General features: G+C 33.4%; 2 protein-coding genes across 2 annotated transcripts in view; one reads left to right on the plus strand and one right to left on the minus strand.

Annotated features, from left to right (window-relative positions):
* Positions 1-6,822: 6,822 nt before the first annotated feature.
* On the plus strand, positions 6,823-9,731 carry LOC136409625 (protein phosphatase 1H). The gene is made up of 6 exons (XM_066391254.1): positions 6,823-7,154; positions 7,225-7,433; positions 8,113-8,232; positions 8,290-8,512; positions 8,568-8,725; positions 8,774-9,731. Exons 1-6 carry the CDS (start codon positions 6,932-6,934, stop codon positions 9,266-9,268), a joined length of 1,428 nt encoding a protein of 475 aa, XP_066247351.1. The 5' UTR covers positions 6,823-6,931; the 3' UTR covers positions 9,269-9,731.
* Positions 9,732-11,781: 2,050 nt separating this feature from the next.
* The window catches only part of LOC136409699 (serine-rich adhesin for platelets-like), a 28,808-nt gene continuing 20,772 nt past the window's right edge, over positions 11,782-19,817 (minus strand). The window contains exons 8-15 of the mRNA XM_066391383.1: positions 15,549-16,318; positions 14,784-15,137; positions 14,500-14,734; positions 14,136-14,453; positions 13,519-13,791; positions 13,273-13,459; positions 13,100-13,219; positions 11,782-13,043 (exon numbers count right to left, since the gene is read on the minus strand). Coding sequence (XP_066247480.1) covers positions 12,854-13,043; positions 13,100-13,219; positions 13,273-13,459; positions 13,519-13,791; positions 14,136-14,453; positions 14,500-14,734; positions 14,784-15,137; positions 15,549-16,318 — 2,447 coding nt within the window. The 3' untranslated portion in view covers positions 11,782-12,853. The remainder of the gene's footprint in view (positions 13,044-13,099; positions 13,220-13,272; positions 13,460-13,518; positions 13,792-14,135; positions 14,454-14,499; positions 14,735-14,783; positions 15,138-15,548; positions 16,319-19,817) is intronic.

The following is a 19,817-nucleotide window of genomic DNA, read 5'->3' on the forward strand; positions in this document are numbered from 1 at the left end:
ATTTACAGTGTCTTACAATCCATCATAATGTTGGCATTTTAAAACTCATAATAAATATTTATACCGGTTTTATGGTTGGTACAAGAATCAGAAATTATTTTTTATTTTGAAAATGGCTTCTTGTGCGACAAAATACTAAAAGTACATTTTTGTTAAGAATTGATGAACCATTTTAAAAAAATATTGGCAGGAGAAAAAATCACTGGCAACCATTTTTTTCATTAAAAATATTGAATGTGCGCACTGACGCCACTGGAATGACTGGAAAAGTTTTCCTATTCCAGAAAATGCAGATTTGCCCTGCCATAGCGTGTCGCAAAATTCGTGTCGATATTCCAAAGAGTTTTTGAAATATTTAAGAAAATATTTAAAGAAAGAAATTGAACATTCTGTATCATGGGAAAGAAGCGTGTTCGGACCTATGTTTATACGGACTTTTTTTACAAAAATACCTCAGTAATCACCCCTTAAAATCTTTCGCGCTTATTCGGAGACATCCTGTATAAGTAAATTTGCCTAAAACACCATATTTGTGGTTCAAGAATTTTTGGTCAAGCATTATACAGTCATTTCAGAGACACCCTGTATAAATCTGAAACACAACTTATTAGCAAAAGATGTAAATTAAAAAGGGAACATCTAGTTCGATATAAATTTGAATAATTTACGAATATACAGCTACAGTAAAAAGGTGATAAATGACTTCGAAAATGGTAGGTGTGCATCAAATTATTAAAATTGCTAGGTACCTAATGATACTGCGCTTGATAGATGGAACCTCTCCCCGATGCAATAGCATTAGCTGCGTAAATACATTTATTTTAGTAATGTGCACGATTACAATTTTTCAGAGACGATCTTCATGGTTTTCAGAGATGCCAATATTATTAATTCCTCCTATATGTATCTTCAGACTTGTTACACCGATCGAGTCACACAATTTAAATTATAAATGGAGTATATCTTCGTAGGGGGGCACCATATATCTGCGCATATTTTATAACTCACAAGCACAGCGAGAATGCATCTTATTAACTTAAGTAAGTATTCATACGCACAAGTAATGTTAGGCAACACCAATAATATATTACAACGTTTTACTTCTTGCACATAGAGTTAAGCAGCTTTTGCCTGAAGTTATCTCTCAGACTTGTCCACTAAAGAGTATTAGCGTAAATATGCCTTCTAACAAACTATTGAACGTGTACGTCATAAATTTTCAACACCTTCTCTCACCCTGGCCAAGGGCTTTGAAACCAATGAACTCTTAAGGCTCATGTAGAAATTTGACTTGGCCACATAAATTATTTGTGGTTATCAGAGTAAGCCCATAAAAATGCTTCTAATTTACGTCAAATTTGAAATCAATTCTTCGGTGGTATCAGTGATATATGTCTCAAACTGAGGGGTTACCCCATAAAAAATACTTGTACAGAATGGAGGTCTTTCATCAACTAGGCTATAAAAATTAAAAGGTCCTGATTCGATTTTTATTTATTGAATTATGGTACAGCTTCAGGAACTTTATGACTTCGGCGGAAACATTCCCCCTGATGATTAAATGACCGTAAAATTGATTGGAAACCTCTGTTCTTCCAAATACCCACAAACGACGTGAGCGCAAGTTCAAGGAGTAATGAAACCTGTATTTACACCTCGGATATTATTAACCATTTCTGTTCTCAATTCTAGCTGCGATGCACATTAAAGCGATGACCTGTTAATTGGAGTAATTAAAAACACTTCAAAGGTATCGAAACCTATAGAGCCATTAAACTGTATTAACAGGCCGCCTCATGCTTTATTAGAGAATTAACACTCAAGAGCATAAATGTCTATCAGCGAAGTATGTAAAGGGATAAAGTAACCGGGTTATTTCTATTTAAATTTATTGATTAAAATTTCTCTGTTTCTGGCCATATCAGTTGATGACTGTCTGCCTAACGGCTCATTTTTCACCTATTAGGTACCAGATCATCTGATAAGATTCAACTCCGCACCCTTTGTAGTGACCACCCCATTAGACCTGACTTCCATCCAATCACCATACAAATTGAATTTCTTCTGTGTCATTTGAATATTTTAACAAGAATTTTTCGGTGTAGTATTTCAATTCTGAGCCATTCATGCATGGGGTTAGTACGTTTAGTATTGATTTCTTATGAGATAAAACTATCAGGGTCGATATCATAATGTTCAATTAGCCCACCCTATATAGGGGATTTACAGCGAGGATGAAGAGATGGCTCACGATAGTTTCCTTATGAGCATTTGTCGCAGAATGTTCTGTCTGTACAAAAAACACAATTTGTAGTAGCAAATTCATAATATAGATGAGACATGAGATAATGTATTAGTAAATTTTTTTTTTAAAGTTTGAGATTGAGTTTGAGATTATGAAAAAGAGAGAATACATGAGGAAAATATAATAACATGCGCGATCCCTCGATTTAAGGAAATCGAGAAATCGGCCCCCGATGATAAGGCACGATAAGAAGCGTGTTTTAAAGAGGTTTCACTAAACAACAAGCGAATATCTCAAAAATCTAAAAAGATAGACGTGAGATCGAGTGTTTCGGAATAAGTCTTCCTATTGCTTATTGCAGATTCCTGCGACCAAAATAACAAATAAAATTTTCGCTTTATATTTGAAATACAGAGTGATAAAAATAATTATTTTTTCTAGTTTTTCCTAAAAAGTCTGTTCTGGCACTAAATATATTGATAAAAATGAAAAAACGGAAATTGGGGAGCGTAAAATGGGTGTAGAGACACATTTTAGGAAAACAATGGTTCAAATTTCACTAGTAGCGTCCCCACTGAGGTGACCCTAAATATGTTAAACGAAAAATATGCTACGCTACTTGTGAAAAAAAATCCTGAATGATTCATATTTCTGTGAAAAAAGAGTTTCCTTGAATATTTTTCATAACGGTAACCATTTTTATAGAAAAAATAAAACGCAACAATCTGCAACTGAGAAATGACATAAAAGTTTAACACAATAAAAAATACACTAGAAATTTTTCAAATAGTGTGCGGTAATGTGCGAAAAAGAGCCGAGATATGCGTTCTTGAAGGTGGAGGGCATTTTCGACACTTTATTTAATTGTTCTTTTGTAAATAATGTAATGTACTTAATTCAGTCTTGTAATTTTGTAACTCATCGTTTCTGACCGATTTCACTCTTTTCTGCCTGTTTAAGTCATATTAACATGTTTTTAAATAATTGGAGTTATTTGATGCCCAAATTGACAGATTTGGCCGATTTAGTCAAATATCGACTTATTTTTATGATTCCAAGCAAATCTGCATTATTTGGTAGCTTTAGAGCATTTTACGTGCAAATTGTTGTAGTTTTAATATTAGTTAGCAAATAATTTTTTTTTCATGAAAACGGTTAACGTTATGAAAAATATTAAAAAGATTTTTTTTTCAGAGAAATATGAAGGATTAAGAAAATTATTATTCGTTTTTTTAATAGGTGATGTATCATATTTCTTTCTGAAATTGTCTAGGATCATATCAATGAGGACGCCACTGGAAAAATTTGAAACATTCTTTTGCCCTTAAAAGATGTATCTCTACACTTATTTTACGCTTCCCAATTTTCATAAAAATATTTAATTCCGGAACAGACTTATTGGGAAAAAACTTTAAAAAATAATTTTATCACCTCATATTTCAGACAGGAAGCGAAAACGGATCCATATTCGTATGAACTTTATTTCTTATTTCGGTCACAGGAACCTACAATAAGCAGTTAGCAGACTTATTCTGAAATACCCTGTATAAGTAAGTATGTAGGATCTCTTATTTGAAAAAAAAAACAGTATTTAGGGTCTAAATGATCCAAAAGACGTTTGTATGAAACACAGTCGCTTAAAAACTCTGAAGCAGAGCGGTCGTTTTTATTACTGTAATTGAGCTCTAATTACTGTAATTGGAAAACGTAATTCAACAAATTTAAACTAATTCAAATACTTTCGTTCAATTATTTTCCAAAAGTAGTATATTGTAATTCACTTTTTAACTACTAAATAAATATAGTTATAACTGGTAATTGATTCTACGTTTTATTTAGTAATTGAGCTGCTGTCAAAGTAATTAAACTACTTTCAGAGCGGTTTAATTACTTTTCTAGTAATTAAATTACATTTAAAGGTTATTGAACTATTCGCAAGAAAGTTTTGATTTCAAGGGACTTTCAAGGGATTTTTATTTAATTCATCACTTAATCCGAAGCTGAATTTTGCCTCATTAGCCAATAGTAAAATTTGCTTACTGGTTATTTGCTTCCTGAAGAGATATGTTAGTGGAAAAGCGGAGGACAAGTTCGTTTTGGGTAATGCAGCCCTCACGTTTGTAAAGGATCATCAGCAACTTACTTAAAGCCTAACTTTGTCAACTTGGTAGATTTGTGTATGTTTTGCATTGAGTGCAAGGAAAATCAACGTTTTTTACCGTTTTAGATCATTTAAATAAAATATTCCATATTTGCCCTTATACGAAGCCCAGTTAATAGACTTGGCCGAATTTGTTGCATTTCGCATTCTTTCATGATTCCTGGCAATCCTTCGGCATCTGGCAGTTTTCAAACAGTTACACAGAATTTTCGCTGTTTTAACTTATTTAAAACTTAACTTGCCCAAGTTGATCGATTTATGTACATTTCGCATTGATTTTATGATGTCAGAGGATTATCATCAAGAGAGTATTTAAATGTACCAGAACGGTCGAAAACGATTATTTCACTCTCAAATGATAAAATCATGCGAAATGTACATAAATCGATCAAATTTATCAAATTGAGCTTTAAATAAGCTAAAACAGCGAAAATTATGTTTAAATGTTCTAAAACTGCCAGATGTTGAAAGTTTGCCAGGAGTCATGAAAAGAATGCGAAATGTAACTATGTCAGCTAAATCTATCAAACTAGACCTCTTCATTTTATTTCTTTCAGTTCTTCAACTTTAATATTTTAGGTGCAGGTACAGCACACACGACAGCACTGTCTAAATCTCGAAGGGTACAATTTTGCGCCTTTATTGAGCTGCAAAATTTTGTAATGATTTATTTTGACGCAAAAACATTTCGGAGTGTCACATACATACAGAGCATCCGGAAATAGAGCGTACATATTTTAGGAGGCGATTCCTTAGGTTAAAAATAAGATAATTATTCAGTTAAACATTATGTCGCAAAAACTTCGTTATGGAGATACATGACGATGAGACATCACAGATCTGCTAAGTGGCGATGCAAGGGCAGTTGTAGGCCTACTTATGTTAAATTTAAACTAATCCGCATGGTGATAAAACTTCAGGTTTTCTTAGATTTTCCTCCAGAACTTCTTCAGGTTTTAATATACAGGCTAACTTGAACGTGTTTTAGAAAGTGATGGATGGAATTACTTTAAAATAGATTATTTTAATAATCGGCGGTCCCTGGCAGCATTGTTGCGAAGATAGGCGCGTAAGATGCACGATATATACATATATACATAATTTTTTTTAATTGTTCATCCAATTTGGTTGAAAAAAGAACTACTGATTTTTAATCTTACATCAGTTTCAAATATATTCCCAATATTGCCAGTTATTAAGTATTGGTCGAATTATGTTATACATCAATGATTTGTATTTCTTTATTCAAAAACCATAAGTCGTTCAAAAAACATAAAAAACATGGACTTGTCTAATCTACAATTAAATAGCTTGAAAATGATTAAACATCCTAAAAATGCTACAAATTAAAAAAATTCTAAATTGAACAATAAATTTGAATTTCTGGAAATTTGGAGCCAGTGTCGCACCAAAAAGAAATAGTGTAAAAAGAACGCCTAAACTCAGGAATAGCAATGGTACCAGCGTGATGTTAAAAGTTCGTGAGTTTGTGAATTGTTAGTAATTCAAGTATTTTTTTAAATCAGTAATTGATAGATCAAATACATCACAAATTTTGGGAATAATTCGTAATGATTATAATTGAATTACTTTTTTACGATCATTGCGGCAATTCTGCCCTCAACTATCTCGAAAATCAAAAGAGATGGATCAAGAATCATGTAATAGTAATTTGTTCCTTTTCCTTCATATCAGTACGACTTGAAAACATAAAAAGATACAGCGTTATGCACTTAAAAATCGCAGTGTTCGGCTTCCCGATAATCGAGCTTCGAAGACCAAATAAGATACTCGCAGCACTATGTATTAACAAATTGTTCCTCATTAGTGATTATTATTATATTACACTTTGAAAATAAAAAAATATATATACAGGGTGTCTCATTTCTAACCAAGTATTCTACCTCCAAAAAATATTTAATATATTATTTTAATATTTAATAGTTGATATCTAATCTGAAGGACTTTCATTAATAACTCCTCCCCTTCTGCAAGATCTCCGGATTTAGCACCTTTTGACTTCTTCCCTTGGGGCTTCTTGAAATCAACAATTATTTATAACCTCCTCAATGTATTAAAGACGTCAAACACCGATTAGTAGCTAATTTCGTTGATGAACTACGATCGTACCTGTTTACCTTCATACTGGCAGTATTCAAGTTTTGATAAGTTGCCCAATGACCTCGTTAGGAATCAACATCAACATATTACTTATTAATCATGTTTCTTTGGAAAACGTGTGTAAACGATATTCGCCATTAAACGTATTCAAATTTAATTATTGCCGCCAGACAGACGAAAATGCGTGGCTATATGATCGCCATCTCTCAACCAATAACCCAACTTCACCATTGCTTTAATATTTTTTCCCATAAAAGATGTCTCTAGTTAAAACGTCAGAATCAGATGACGTGCACAGCAGGCAGGTCATTGACACTTTTATTGTTGACATCACATTAGTTTTTTGGTTATTATTGCAAAATTAAGAATTAGCTTAATGTTTTCGGATAAATAAATAATCCAAAATGCTCAACCGTCTCAAAAGCGCAGTTATCGGTGCTGTCAGCGGGTTAGAAGCCACCAACGGCGCCACAGATGGGGTTCAATACAACAAAGCATCATTAGCACCCAAATTTCCTTATGGAAGGCCCCATTTCCTGGGACTAGGAGATGATGAAGTCCAAATGAGTGCTGATCACAAACTACGGCCTATTATTCATCCCAGTAAACCACTGCCTTATAATACAGGTTATACTTACATCTCCGTATGCTTTTAACTGAGTCATTACTCAATCTTATATCAATTTATCAATTTTAGGATATGCTGAATGTGTAAATGCAGGAAAGTCAAGATGGAATGAAGACCAAGCTGTATATAGGCAAGGAGTATTAAGTAAGGTAACTCAAACTGATGTTGGCCATGTACAGAAATTCTCAATACCTTACACTTACTATGGGATTTTCGATGGACATGCTGGTGTAGGAGCAGCATTATGTGCCGCTAATCAACTACACCATATTATACATGTAAGTTTCATATAGGGATGGCATAATTTACATCATTTAGAAATGTATTGATATATTGTATCATATGATAAATTTTTAAAAAATACAGATGTCTCCAATATATCAGAAGAAAAATATCAATATAATCTGTAATTCAATGTATTGAAATCATGCATTTATTTAATTAAAAAATTGAAATTATACTGTTTTGGATGATTTTTCTATTTCCTATATGTAACTAAAGAGAAATTCACTATGTCTTATTACTATATGGTAAGTGTATTATAATGGGTCCTCTAAATTGAATGTACATAGTCAGATGTCAGTTATTATTACTGATAGAAATTTTGAACATCATCAGCATAATGAAACTAAAACTTTGCTTCTGACGAACGGCATATCAATAACACTTATCTATAACACCACACAAAATTTTATTTGTTTTCATATTATTTTTTATGAGTAAACACCAATTGAGGAATATCGCAGTATTTTAACAATGTTACGAAATAGAGTATTGTATTATTAATATTATGTAATGTTTCTTTTTGACACGTCCAGTAGTATGATTAAGCACTCAAATGGGTGAATAAAGGAAGTAAGATCAACATATATTAATATTTTCAATATATCATTATGCCATTAGAATCTCATATATTCATAACTCATTTTACGTCTCAAAGACTTTGTATTCCTTTAGGAAAAGCTTGTAGATGCACAAGATGATATATGGATTCATTTTACTGAAAAACATTTACCTACAACCAAACATAGAGACCTTTTAATTATAGGTGCTTTAGAGTCTGCATTTAGAGAAATGGTATGAACACCACACTCAAGCTACTATGATTGTCAGTGTATCTAATTTTGTTTACAGGATCAACTTCTTTTGGAGGATCGTAACAAATACCAAGCAGCAGGAGGATGTACTGCAATAGTGTCCTTATTGATTTTAGGAAAATTGTATGTAGCTAATGCTGGGGATTCCAGAGGAATTATTTGTAAAGGAGAAAAGTTTGTACCTATGTCTATGGATTTTACTCCTGAGAATGAAAGAGACAGAATAAGACGGCTTGCTCAGGAACAACCAGCTTTACTAGGTTTACTAAGTGTATGTGTCCATAACTACATTATTAATAATGCCAATTGTGTTAGGTAAAGAGTTCACTTGTAAGGAGTATTTAAGTCAGCCAAGACCAGGTGACTTAGGGAAAACTGTTATGTTTAGAGATGCCTATATGAAAGGATGGGCCTACAAAACCCTTCAACCAGAAGATTTGAAGGTCTCAGTTATAACTGGACATGGAAAAAGGGTTTGTGGCTTGTATAATAATATTTCTTTCACTAATTTTGAGTCACAGAGCAGAGTAATGGGCACAATAGGGGTAACCAGAGGCTTCGGAGACCACGACTTAATCGCAGTTTATCAGAAACTTCCAATTAAACCATTCCTGTCATCTCATCCAGAGGTTCAAGTACATTCCCTTACACCAACCGAAAATAACGAAGTTCTAGTTATGGCCACTGACGGCCTTTGGGACGTAATGGACGGTTCTAAAGCGGCAGAAATTATTGCCAAATCTCTCACTGCATTTGAAGATAAAAAGTTCGTTAGTGCTGCTACGTGTTTAGTGGGCTATGCCCGAGGCTCTTTAAGCAACTCCTGGCAGTTGAAAGGGGGCAAACCTGCCTCTTGTGACGATATATCAGTATTTGTTATTCCATTGTTACCTTATAAACTTGAGTATGAAGAACTACTTCAAAAGTGTTCTTCTACGGATTCTAAAGACAGTTGCATAGAGGTTTCTCAGGTAGAAAATAATGGTGAGGCTTCGAAAGAAATCTCGGAGTGTTAAGGTTTTATTTACCTTGGATTTCTTTTGAACGTATTGACAATATGTCTTTTGTAATACAAGCAATTTGGCAGTAGCCAATATTTTTTTCGTGATATGTTAATTTTAAGTTATGTGTATTGCAACGTGCACGCAATAGTTCTTTTTCAACAAATTTCTTCACTTATACGTACCACTTGCGCTATGAATTTTTTTGTATTCCTTAAAATACTTCCAATTATGTATAAAAATGATCATCCCTGAAACTTTAAGCAAACTTAGGTGAAAAGTCCTAAGAAGGAGTAAGCAAAGATGAATATTATATAATTAACTGGTTATATTTTATAAATTTAATTTGTTTTTTACTAGAGAAATCTTAGATTTTTTAACTGTTGTCACAACACCATGTCATGCAATGTTCTCTGTCCTGTAACGTTAAGTTATAATACCTTACTAGTCTACCCCGTATTGAAAATACACTTTAATAAAGCACTTTGTGAAGTTTTTTCAGTAATTATTTTTCAGCTCTTCTGGTACCATTCCAAAGTGTGTTGCCCATACTGTGGTGGCGAACGTAAATCACAATCTAAATGATGTATGTATTCGAAAAAAGTATTGGAAATCCCAAAAATTTGCTACAATTATACAATTTTTTATTAACAAAATGTAGATGTTATCAAAGAGAAAAAACAAATTCAATGGCAATCTTGCTGTAAATAGTAATAATTAGGATTAACACATGAAAAGTTGACCCCTTGTAAAATAATTCTGCTGCACATAAACTATCAAACACCTTTATTACATTTTGGAAACTAGACAATTGAAAATACAAACCCCATAGATAGTTTGCATTAATAAGACACAACATAAATCAAAGTTAATAATGCGTGAACAGTTACAAACCTATAATATAGCATTCAAAATACGGACATGCTAGAGGAATAACTATTCACATAAAAGAATGTTTTTCGATTTCTGATGTCTATAGAGACTCTGTGAATAACAGTTATTGTTTAACATGGATGAAAGTTTATATAAAGACTGAAACTCTGATAGTTTCCATTATGTAAAAATTGCCAAACATGGACAGTATCCAATTTCCCTAATATCTGAAAACTAGATTAAATGAAAAAAGAATGAGTAAAAAGGACATTTTTTTTGGGAAATATCAACATAAACTGTTTCTATAGAGAAGGAAATGCAAACTAGTTGCGACAGATCGTAGCGGATGTAGGTAAGACAGGTTGTCTTACCTAGGAGGAATGAGCCAACTTGATACATTTGACATTATCCCTATGAAACAGCTAAAAAATTTTGGTTAGTCTTGAGAATAAAAGCATCAGCGATAAATCAATAGATGTTCAACTGGAACTTATTCTCTGTGGTACTACCCTTTATTGAACTTAATAAATACCTCACTCGTTACCTTGCTACCAAGAAAGTACTTGATGGCTTGAAAGTGAGCTTCATCATTCCGATATCAAAAGTTGAGGTGTCTCTCACACCAGGACTACCGTCTAATCAATCTTCAACATGGAATCGGTCAAATTATGGAGACAGTAGTACCTGTCAATAACTTGGAGAATATTTTGAGATAAATAAACTGTTTTATGTTCAATCAGGGTTTAACAAATATTTGTACAGGCATATTTCATTCACCATATTTTCAAGAAATATTAATTTGCTGAAACTTAAAACACAAATCTTTTTTAAATTAAATAACAATATGAAATAATATCTTGCAAGAGGAACGTCCGTTAAGTTTCACAACATTCGTTGATATCTTCTAAGCTTAGTTCCTGACGTCGCCTTTTCTATAAAAAAACTCGACTGTAGAAAGTCACCTGCTGGACTTGTCGCGTAAATAACTGTAATAGATTCTTATCTTACCTTGCATCAAGGGAAAATTTATTTCTAGGAAATTCATTTTAAGAGAGCGGAAGAAAAACAGCTGTGTCAAATTAATTCATATAAGATTAACAGTTGTAGGTTGACCTAATTTTGGTTGCCATATTTTAAGGAAATTATTTCGTTACGAGCCTTATAGATGAATAAAATCTAATATCTTTCACTTTTTAATTGAATCCCTATTTTTAGATTCCAAATGTAATTTTTTTAATTTTGTTTGAAGAGCTATAAAAAAACATTCGTAGAAATTCCAGCTCCTGCTTTTGAACCAATAACGTCCCAAAATTTCATCTCCAACTTCCGGACAGCAAATTTAATGTCCATATTTATTTGATGCTGCGTTTTCACGAAGCGTCATGTTGGAATAGCGGAGTAGAAACATATACCTTGTAAATATGATTATATAATCGAAATACAATCGATTTTGAATTAGAACTTCTCCACTGTCAAAGCTTAATAATTTGCACTATGGCCTCTCTACCACATTACACCATTAGACATATTTCTACAAAACACTTTTTAGAGTCAAAAACGCATCCATTCATCGTAAAAGCGGTACACTATTATTACTTGCCAATTTGAAAACCATATTGAACTAGGTGAATTTAAAAAAAAACAAGAAAAAATCATTTTCCGACCCATTTTTATTCAGTCCGATATTTCTGTTAACACATTAATCACATTTTGTCTAGAACTAAGAGTACTAAAAATCGGTAAAGTCTATATTACTCATAGTAATAATTCCCCGTTTGTATGGGGTAAGTATAGGAATATTTTATAATTTTTCAATGACCAAAATATATTGAAATGTACAATAATAAATAGTGGAGTAAAATAAACCACATAAACTAGTCGCTATTGACAAAAGTCCTTTTATAAATTACGTAGGTAATATGAATATTATACGATACGGTCAAGCAATAATTGGAAACAACCATCTTAAGAGGAACGATGCGGAATAAAAAAAGGGACTTAAACTAAGGAATCCTGGACAATTTAAAAACGTCGACTAGTTTACATAACGTGTAGATTTTTAATCTAAGATATTACTCTGAACTACACTCTATAATCCTTAGGAGTCTAAAATAACACACGAAATGTATATAATATATAAGTATGTAAAATATTCACAGTCATGTTCTTTGGCAATAAGTTTAAAAAGATTATCTTAGAAGGTAAAGAAACTATTAATATCAACAATAATAAACAAAACATTCGATCAACAAAATAATACTGTAAAAATAGAAAATTATGTTTATTGCACTATGTTCCTTTTAAATGCTAGATTATCATGTAACATATTATTCATAGGTGAGCAATCAAATAAGTCTGAAATAAGACGAAATTATGATCTGCAGTTTCTATGGCACCCTCCCCCTTTTTTTATATCTATCAGTTCGAAAATGTCCAACCTCTGATAACAAACACGAATTTTCCGCACACGTTTAATATTTTGATTTTTAGGATTTGTACTATTCGATTCAAATTTTTTAAGCCCTCTTTTCTCATTTTTAAGTGCCTTATTCTCTCTCTCTCTCCGACCGTGATCGGGTTATTACATTTTTTATAAATGAACTCAGTGATATGTTTAGATTAATAACCGAACAAAATTACTTCCAATAAAACAATAAAGAAATTTAGGTCGCCCAAAAAATAACTCCTCATTAGAACCCTGGCTGATCACGCAAATCAAGAGACTTATCACAACAATTGTGCTATAACGGGCTGTAACAAACACATGTGTTCTGCCCCCCTTATAGGCAAGCGATTCATCGAGAAATGTTTTATCATTTCTGGAATCGATGTGAAAGGCTTACTAAATTGTCCTAAAATAAAAGAACCACTTTCCCCATTTTTTTGTATTCGCATGTGCATGAAACCTCTGGCGCTCCTAAAACAAAGATACATTTAATTTTAATTTATTTAATTCATTATTTTTATGCTTACTTTAGAGATAAAGAATAATCGTTTTTAATAGATTCGCTATTACGGACAAGGAAGCTGCCTTCTCTTAGGGTCCTCAGCACGTTTTCAGCCTCAACTCTTGTAATTGCTCCATGAAACCACCTAAAACAATTTTTACATTTTATAACCATTTTGGATCTTATTTAAAAAAATACCCTTGCTTCTCCAGAGGCTGACTGATATCAATGGCATCGCACCCAGGAAAATTCAAAGTGTTGCACTGCGTACTCGTAGAGGCTCCTTCATTAGTACCAATCCCTGTTAAAGTCAAACCCAATCCAGGTCTCTTCCTACCACTACCACTTTCCCCTAAATTCAATGTTAATTTTGGCCTAGAGTGACCTACAAAATGTTGCTCATGAGTATCATTAAGTAAGCGATTTTGTGGTATGGATAAATACCTATCTCCAAAACGCTTTGGCTAGAAGATGCTTGAGAAATACTATCGTCTAAATTACCAGCTTGCAGTCGCAGTCTTCTACGTAGTTTAGGCATGTCAAAGGGAAGATCTCGAAGATCAATTGAGGTAGCACTCCCTGAGGTGCACGCTGTATCAGGTATTAACCTACGTCGGCGTAATTTAGGCATGTCAAAGGGGAGATCTGAGAAATCTTGTTGAGATGGTGGAGCTGATATGTCGTTAGTTGCCAACGCATAGCGAGATTTATTTACTCCTAGAAACAAATTTTTTTTTGTCAGACTCTAAAGACCTTCTTAGTTAAAGTACTGGACATATTTATCGGATACATAAAAAGTGATTCTATAGAATTAACTCCTGACGTTTCGTCCACGAACATTACTAAGACTTAATTCACACTAAGAACGAGTATCACATCACGCTTCATGCACGACATTCTATCATTATGAGAAGAGTGAATAGATATGTCGGACTCCCTTAGATATCACTTCACTGAATCTAGATGTCGTGGACAAAACATCAAGAATCAATTTTATTTTATTACAGTTTAAGTGCAAATAAATATTCCCAATATTTCCCATAATAAGTTCTCATACACACCTTCCCGGCTTTGAATCGAAATCCCACTGTCCGACCCTTGAATTTCTGGTCTGCCTTGAAAATTTAAACTCAAAAGATTCTTGTTTTGAGGCATTCTCTTTTTAGTGCTTTTCGTTTCCACTATCGTCTCGTTTTGGACACTTTGCACATCCGGGGAGCATTTCTGAGAATTGTTATTCTTGTTATTGTCTGAAGTCTCCGAAATGGGCTCCTGGGATGATTTATCCGAAATGGGGCTCAAAATGTGCAGCTTATTGCCCGTTTGCTGATTTAGAAAGTTGTTTTGCGGTGCTACGTAATTTTTATTTGGACGACCACCTAATATTATTAATGAGGGATGATAATAACTTTTTTACAAACTTACTTCCTGAGTCCGAACTGTGGCTACTTAAAGACGCAGACTGATGACTGGAAGAACTGCTAGTACTACGATTACCCTCACTGGTACTACTTTTGATACTTTCCATACTTCCTCCGCTACTACTAGTGGTCATACTTTCTGTCGATGAATATTTATGCCTCCTGATCATGTCTTTTGATCTTTTAGGCACCATCAATAGATTTGGCTTAGGCCTACCTTTAATTTCATTAATTCGATCCTAAAACAAACACGTTTTTAAATCAATTAAATTCATCAAAATCATTCACCATTTCTCCAGTCTGTTCCCTAGAATTTCCAGGCCGACCCTTAAATTCCGATATATTCTGATTCGAGTTAGAACTACTTCCGAATTCAATATCAAAGGCACTTCCTTGACGAATTCGCATGGAGCTACAAGTACCAATAACGGATCTCCCCCTAAGCGATTTTACAGGCAAACTAAGGTCTTTGGTGCGGGTCCTAGAGGGCAAATTGGGGGCACTACGGAGACTGTTCATCATCAATTCTTTGCCAGGAAACTTTGAGGGGAGAGGCGCGGTGGACGGCGGGGATGGGGTGTAGCCGCACATCAGTAGACCTCCAAGGGAAGAGGTTGTGTTTTCTCTTCCCAAATGCATCTTCTGATAATGAAAAAAAAAAGGTTTTCAGTTTTGTTATCTGTCTTATTCGAATAAAAAAACAAACAAATTATTATAACGATTCTTATTTCGGAAGAATCGCAAAAAAACACAATTTTTGTGGAAAATTCAAGAACGAGTTTTAGCGAAAATAGCGAACTTTTATTTTTCTTTTTTCCAAATTTTCAAAATAATTGATAATATTTTTATTGTAATGAATTTCAAGTGATATACATGCTGAGCAATCTTTTTTATAGAAAACTTTTAGACATAACAGTTACCATTTCCGCAAGAAATCCAAATGTTTATCAATTACTGCATTGAATGAAAATAGCGAAAAATGCTATAGCTCTTATCGGTATATTTCGTGTGTCTGCTTTGAATATACTTGAACATTTCATATAAATTACTCACCTGTAAATTATGCGATAAATTTAGAACTTGATTATTGTCTTCTGGTTGATGGCTCGGCTTTTCTTCCTTGGACTTATTTTTTAATAGCGTTGAAGAGCTGTCTCTGGATGGTTCTGACCCAGCCTTATCTGTGTTCCATTGTACCAGGACTGGATGATTTGTCACTTTTTCGATTTGGTCCAAATCGTCATCAGATTTGCTGATCCGACAATCAAATGCGGTTTCGTAGACATGTCGTTGACGGGTCATTTCGTCTAAGTCATCATCATTATACCAAATAGCGCTTACAACTTTCTTCTGTACTTTACAGACATCTCTAGGTTCATTTGAGGCATCTCTAGAGGAAGTACTGCGACTGTCTACTGAGGAAGACTTCTTATGGTGCCTAACCTGCAGTCGACTCCTGGTTATTTTTTCTCGTTGTTCTTTGGTGTCACATGGCTCACTTTTTCGATGTCTTTTCGAGGACTTGCTAAGCTTCTTACTAACTTCTTTAAGGCTTTGGTTCTTTTCTATGCTAACGCACTTTCTAGGAGATTGCTGAGGCTGCTCGGTTCTATATTTAAAGAGGTCTCCGTAATAATATGGAGAAGGGTGTCTTCGAGTGGTAGGGACTTCGGTTTTGGTTGGAGAAAGAACGTCTAGGAACGAAGTAGGCGGGGGTGCTATTCCTTCATTAATACTATCGGGTGAATTGAGGTCTAAGGTGTTCCCTCGTTGTCCTGAGGGGTAGTTGAAGTCCTCGTCTGAAGTGGGATTCGATGATTCTTCTAAAAGCATTGTAACTATTAAACATTTCAGGCAACTAATTTCCCTCTTGTAATTTGCATAATGGGGGTTATTATCACCTTCTTTAAGCGCATGTCGCGAGGGAAATGGCGCTTTTTCACCCTCGTCACGTTCCTTAATTTTTAGTTGCTCATATCTTAGGGTAAATCAAATTACTCTCTCTTTGCAATTTAATGATGCATGTCGATAGATTTCTATTAAAAAACACTGATGTAAAATTTAATGATGAATATTTTATCTTTACACTCTAAGGGCTTCAGGCCGAAAAGTTGGGTAGACAATGAAAGATTCAGAAATAAAACGAAGGTTTCAGGAAACAATAGATTGAACGTTCCTGACAATCACAGTTCATTTTCAGTCGAGTGAACATTCATTGTACAAGAAGATTTACCATTGACAATGGCTAAAAGAAATCCATAGAACACCTTTTTTGCCCAGCCGAAAACAGGGGAACAATATAAGTGAACTATCGTACCATCATTTGGTAAAACGAAATAAACGAGCGAAGAGATTAGTATTAATAACGCCCCTTGCTTGAAGCCTCATGGAATTGATTTTCTTTTAGATTGTGAGGACATGGAAGGAAGTGAAGAAAAAAATTTAATTGGTAGGTTTTATTAGGTGATTAGTAGGAGTGAAAAATTTCCGCCGACGAAAAATAATCGAAATTACCACTCTATTTTAAAACACTGAAAATATCTGTATTCAATTTCTTGTGAAATTCCAAACAGAAAAAGTGGTAAAAAGTTGGCTTCAACTTAAGAATTAAACGAGAAAGCTTTAAAAAGTGATTTGATAAATCTTCAAACTCAACTCGGAGTTTATATCGGGAAGAAGGTTTTAAGGTCGATTTGCTCCTTTCTGAAAGCCTACCTAAACGCGAGTCTAAAAGATTTCAATTCTCCATGGAACCACGTTTTTAATAAAATGTAATGGAATCTCTATTCAATTCAGAAGCTTTTTTGACTGTTAAAGTTTTTTGTCACTTATAAACCGTCATTATCTATTTTCTTCATTTATTATTAGGCCTTCAAGCTCAAATTGTAAAATTTTCGGGAGAAAATCCAATTTCTGCAACTTATACATAATACTTTTGAAAACTTCCTTCTATAATTGGAAAAATATTGAATACCTCAGAGGTAAAAATATAATTTCCTTTATCAGTGATAACTCTTAAGATAAAATCCGTGGCACACATCCACATGTTTGCATATTTCAATGAACACTATAGATTTTCTAAAATTTCAGAATGAAAGTAATAATTTCGAAAAATTGTAGAAAAGTATAGTTTCTACAAAATATTTAAATGAAATTAGGTCATTTATGCCGAGGACGCAAAAATATTATTTTTTTAGCGATTGGGTTTTTTTTACCAGGAAACTCACATTAGTTAAAGCCAAAAGATTTTTTCTTTTAATTTTTGTGAATAAGCGGATGTGGCGACGGTTAATTTCGTTTTAATAAAGCGTTTTTTTCACCATTAACTTCATCTTGTAAGTTTCTTCCTGTAAAAAAATACAGGATGGTCCCATTGTCATGGTTCACTATCACTATTTCCTAATACGTTACTTTTTATCCTTAATTCAGTGATGTATCACAGCATTGCATCTTTCGGTGTATTCATATGGAACTAGGGAAGATCCTTCACTACCCAGCTTAGAGCTTAAAAGTACTTTTTTGGAAGGAAAATGGCATCACATTTTTTAATTGTGAGGCTTAAATAGTAACTGCTTACCTCCCCTAGATGTACATTTTTGAAGACATTCCTAGAGCAAGCAAGGACATTTTATATTAAAAGCAATAGACTAATAGATGTTACTGATCCCACCGTTCTTGAATTTCCTTTACACCCCTGACCTTCGCTTATCTTTCAGATTTGTGCCGGACTCATGAGGGTGGTACAACCGCTACAGGTACCAAACTGTTTATTTTCAGGAAGTGAGGAAGTTATCTGAGTAAACTCTTAGAACCAAAAAGGAGAGAGAAACAGTTGTATATATTTTTTTCAAATCTATTCTCTCAGTTCCAGGCATTTTCAAGTCTAATCGAAATAAGAGGACAAAAATTGTGTCTTTTCTGTTTCGCAAGTAGATCGAAAACTATTAGAGATACGAAATAAATATACGTGACCCAAAAATTTTAAATTGAACTGAGAGTTGAATTCTTTGGAGCAGATAAATCAAACCATTGGCGCGCTACAAAAAAAATGGGAGTAAAAGGGAAGTGGTGCTAGAAAAAGTATCGTCCTGGAAATTTTCTCAACAATTTGGCATAGTTGTAGTATAAACTCGGAAACTCAATATAAACTGAAACATAAAAAATTTAAAACTTTTTAAAACTCTGTATCTTAGAAGTAAAGTATTTTTTTATCTTTGTGAACATTATATAAACTTTTCTTATTATTTCGGTTCCTAATAGGTATAAGCCTGTAAAATGTATTAGGTATTACAGTAAACACCCTGTACATTATCTTGTTTATTAATGCGTTTTCATTGAGTATTAAATTTTTTTAATTGGTTTTCTCGAACTCCCTGTATGGCAGAAAAATGAAAATTGGTACAGAAGTGTTTTAGGTCATTCTATTTAAGAATCCGTTTTTATTTTTATCCTAAAAAAGCCCTAATAGTACTTTTTGAAATTTAATCCCATAAAAACGCACGCAGTTGGCCATAAATATGGATAAAGAGTACGCACTAGATAAATGCGCATTTTGAATATTTAATTAATAAGAAAAAACGTCAAAATTGGCTAAGAAACAAATATTTTACAAGGGTGGTAAATCCTTAATCCGGACACACTATATATACATATACAGTCCTGGTCACATAAATAGCCACTTCGTATTTTAGATTTTTCTTCAGTTAAATTTAGTTCATTTTATAACGTTATGTTAAAATTATGAAATAAATTTTCATTTTTTCAATGATATTAACATTAAGTATCTTAAACACAAATAATGAGAAAAAGTTTTTTTTTTCCTAATACAATCACTTTTTCCCAATTAAATAAAGTGTGTTATCTATGTGTCCAGGACTGTATGTACCTGTATGAAGAAACGGTGTGTTCAAATTGCCACCTACTATGTTGAATTGTGGTAGGCAAAAAAACGGGACAACTAATTTAAAATTTCCAATATTTTACCGGTAATTTACATTGATATCGAAATCCCTATCGATTTCATCATCGCATAAATAAAATAATAAAAATTCAATCGACAATCGAAGGCGTTCTCGAATGGTGAAAGGGCCCTTCAGAAGTAATGCGTTTAACGAAGGGATTAAGATTGATGACAGATTTCGAAGTCTGGTTTTTTAATTTGTTTGAAAACGAGGAAATGAGAAATGTCATCTACTCCAAATCCGTTTAAGAAATATAAACGGAAAGCTGAGGGATTTAGCAGCTATAACGTTTCAGATTTTTCATTCGAGACAGCTAGGAATTAGATTGCAAAATCGATTTGGTTAATACTTTTTATTGGAC

This window comes from Euwallacea similis, chromosome 6 (genome assembly GCF_039881205.1).
Source record: "Euwallacea similis isolate ESF13 chromosome 6, ESF131.1, whole genome shotgun sequence".
NCBI lineage: Eukaryota > Metazoa > Arthropoda > Insecta > Coleoptera > Curculionidae > Euwallacea > Euwallacea similis.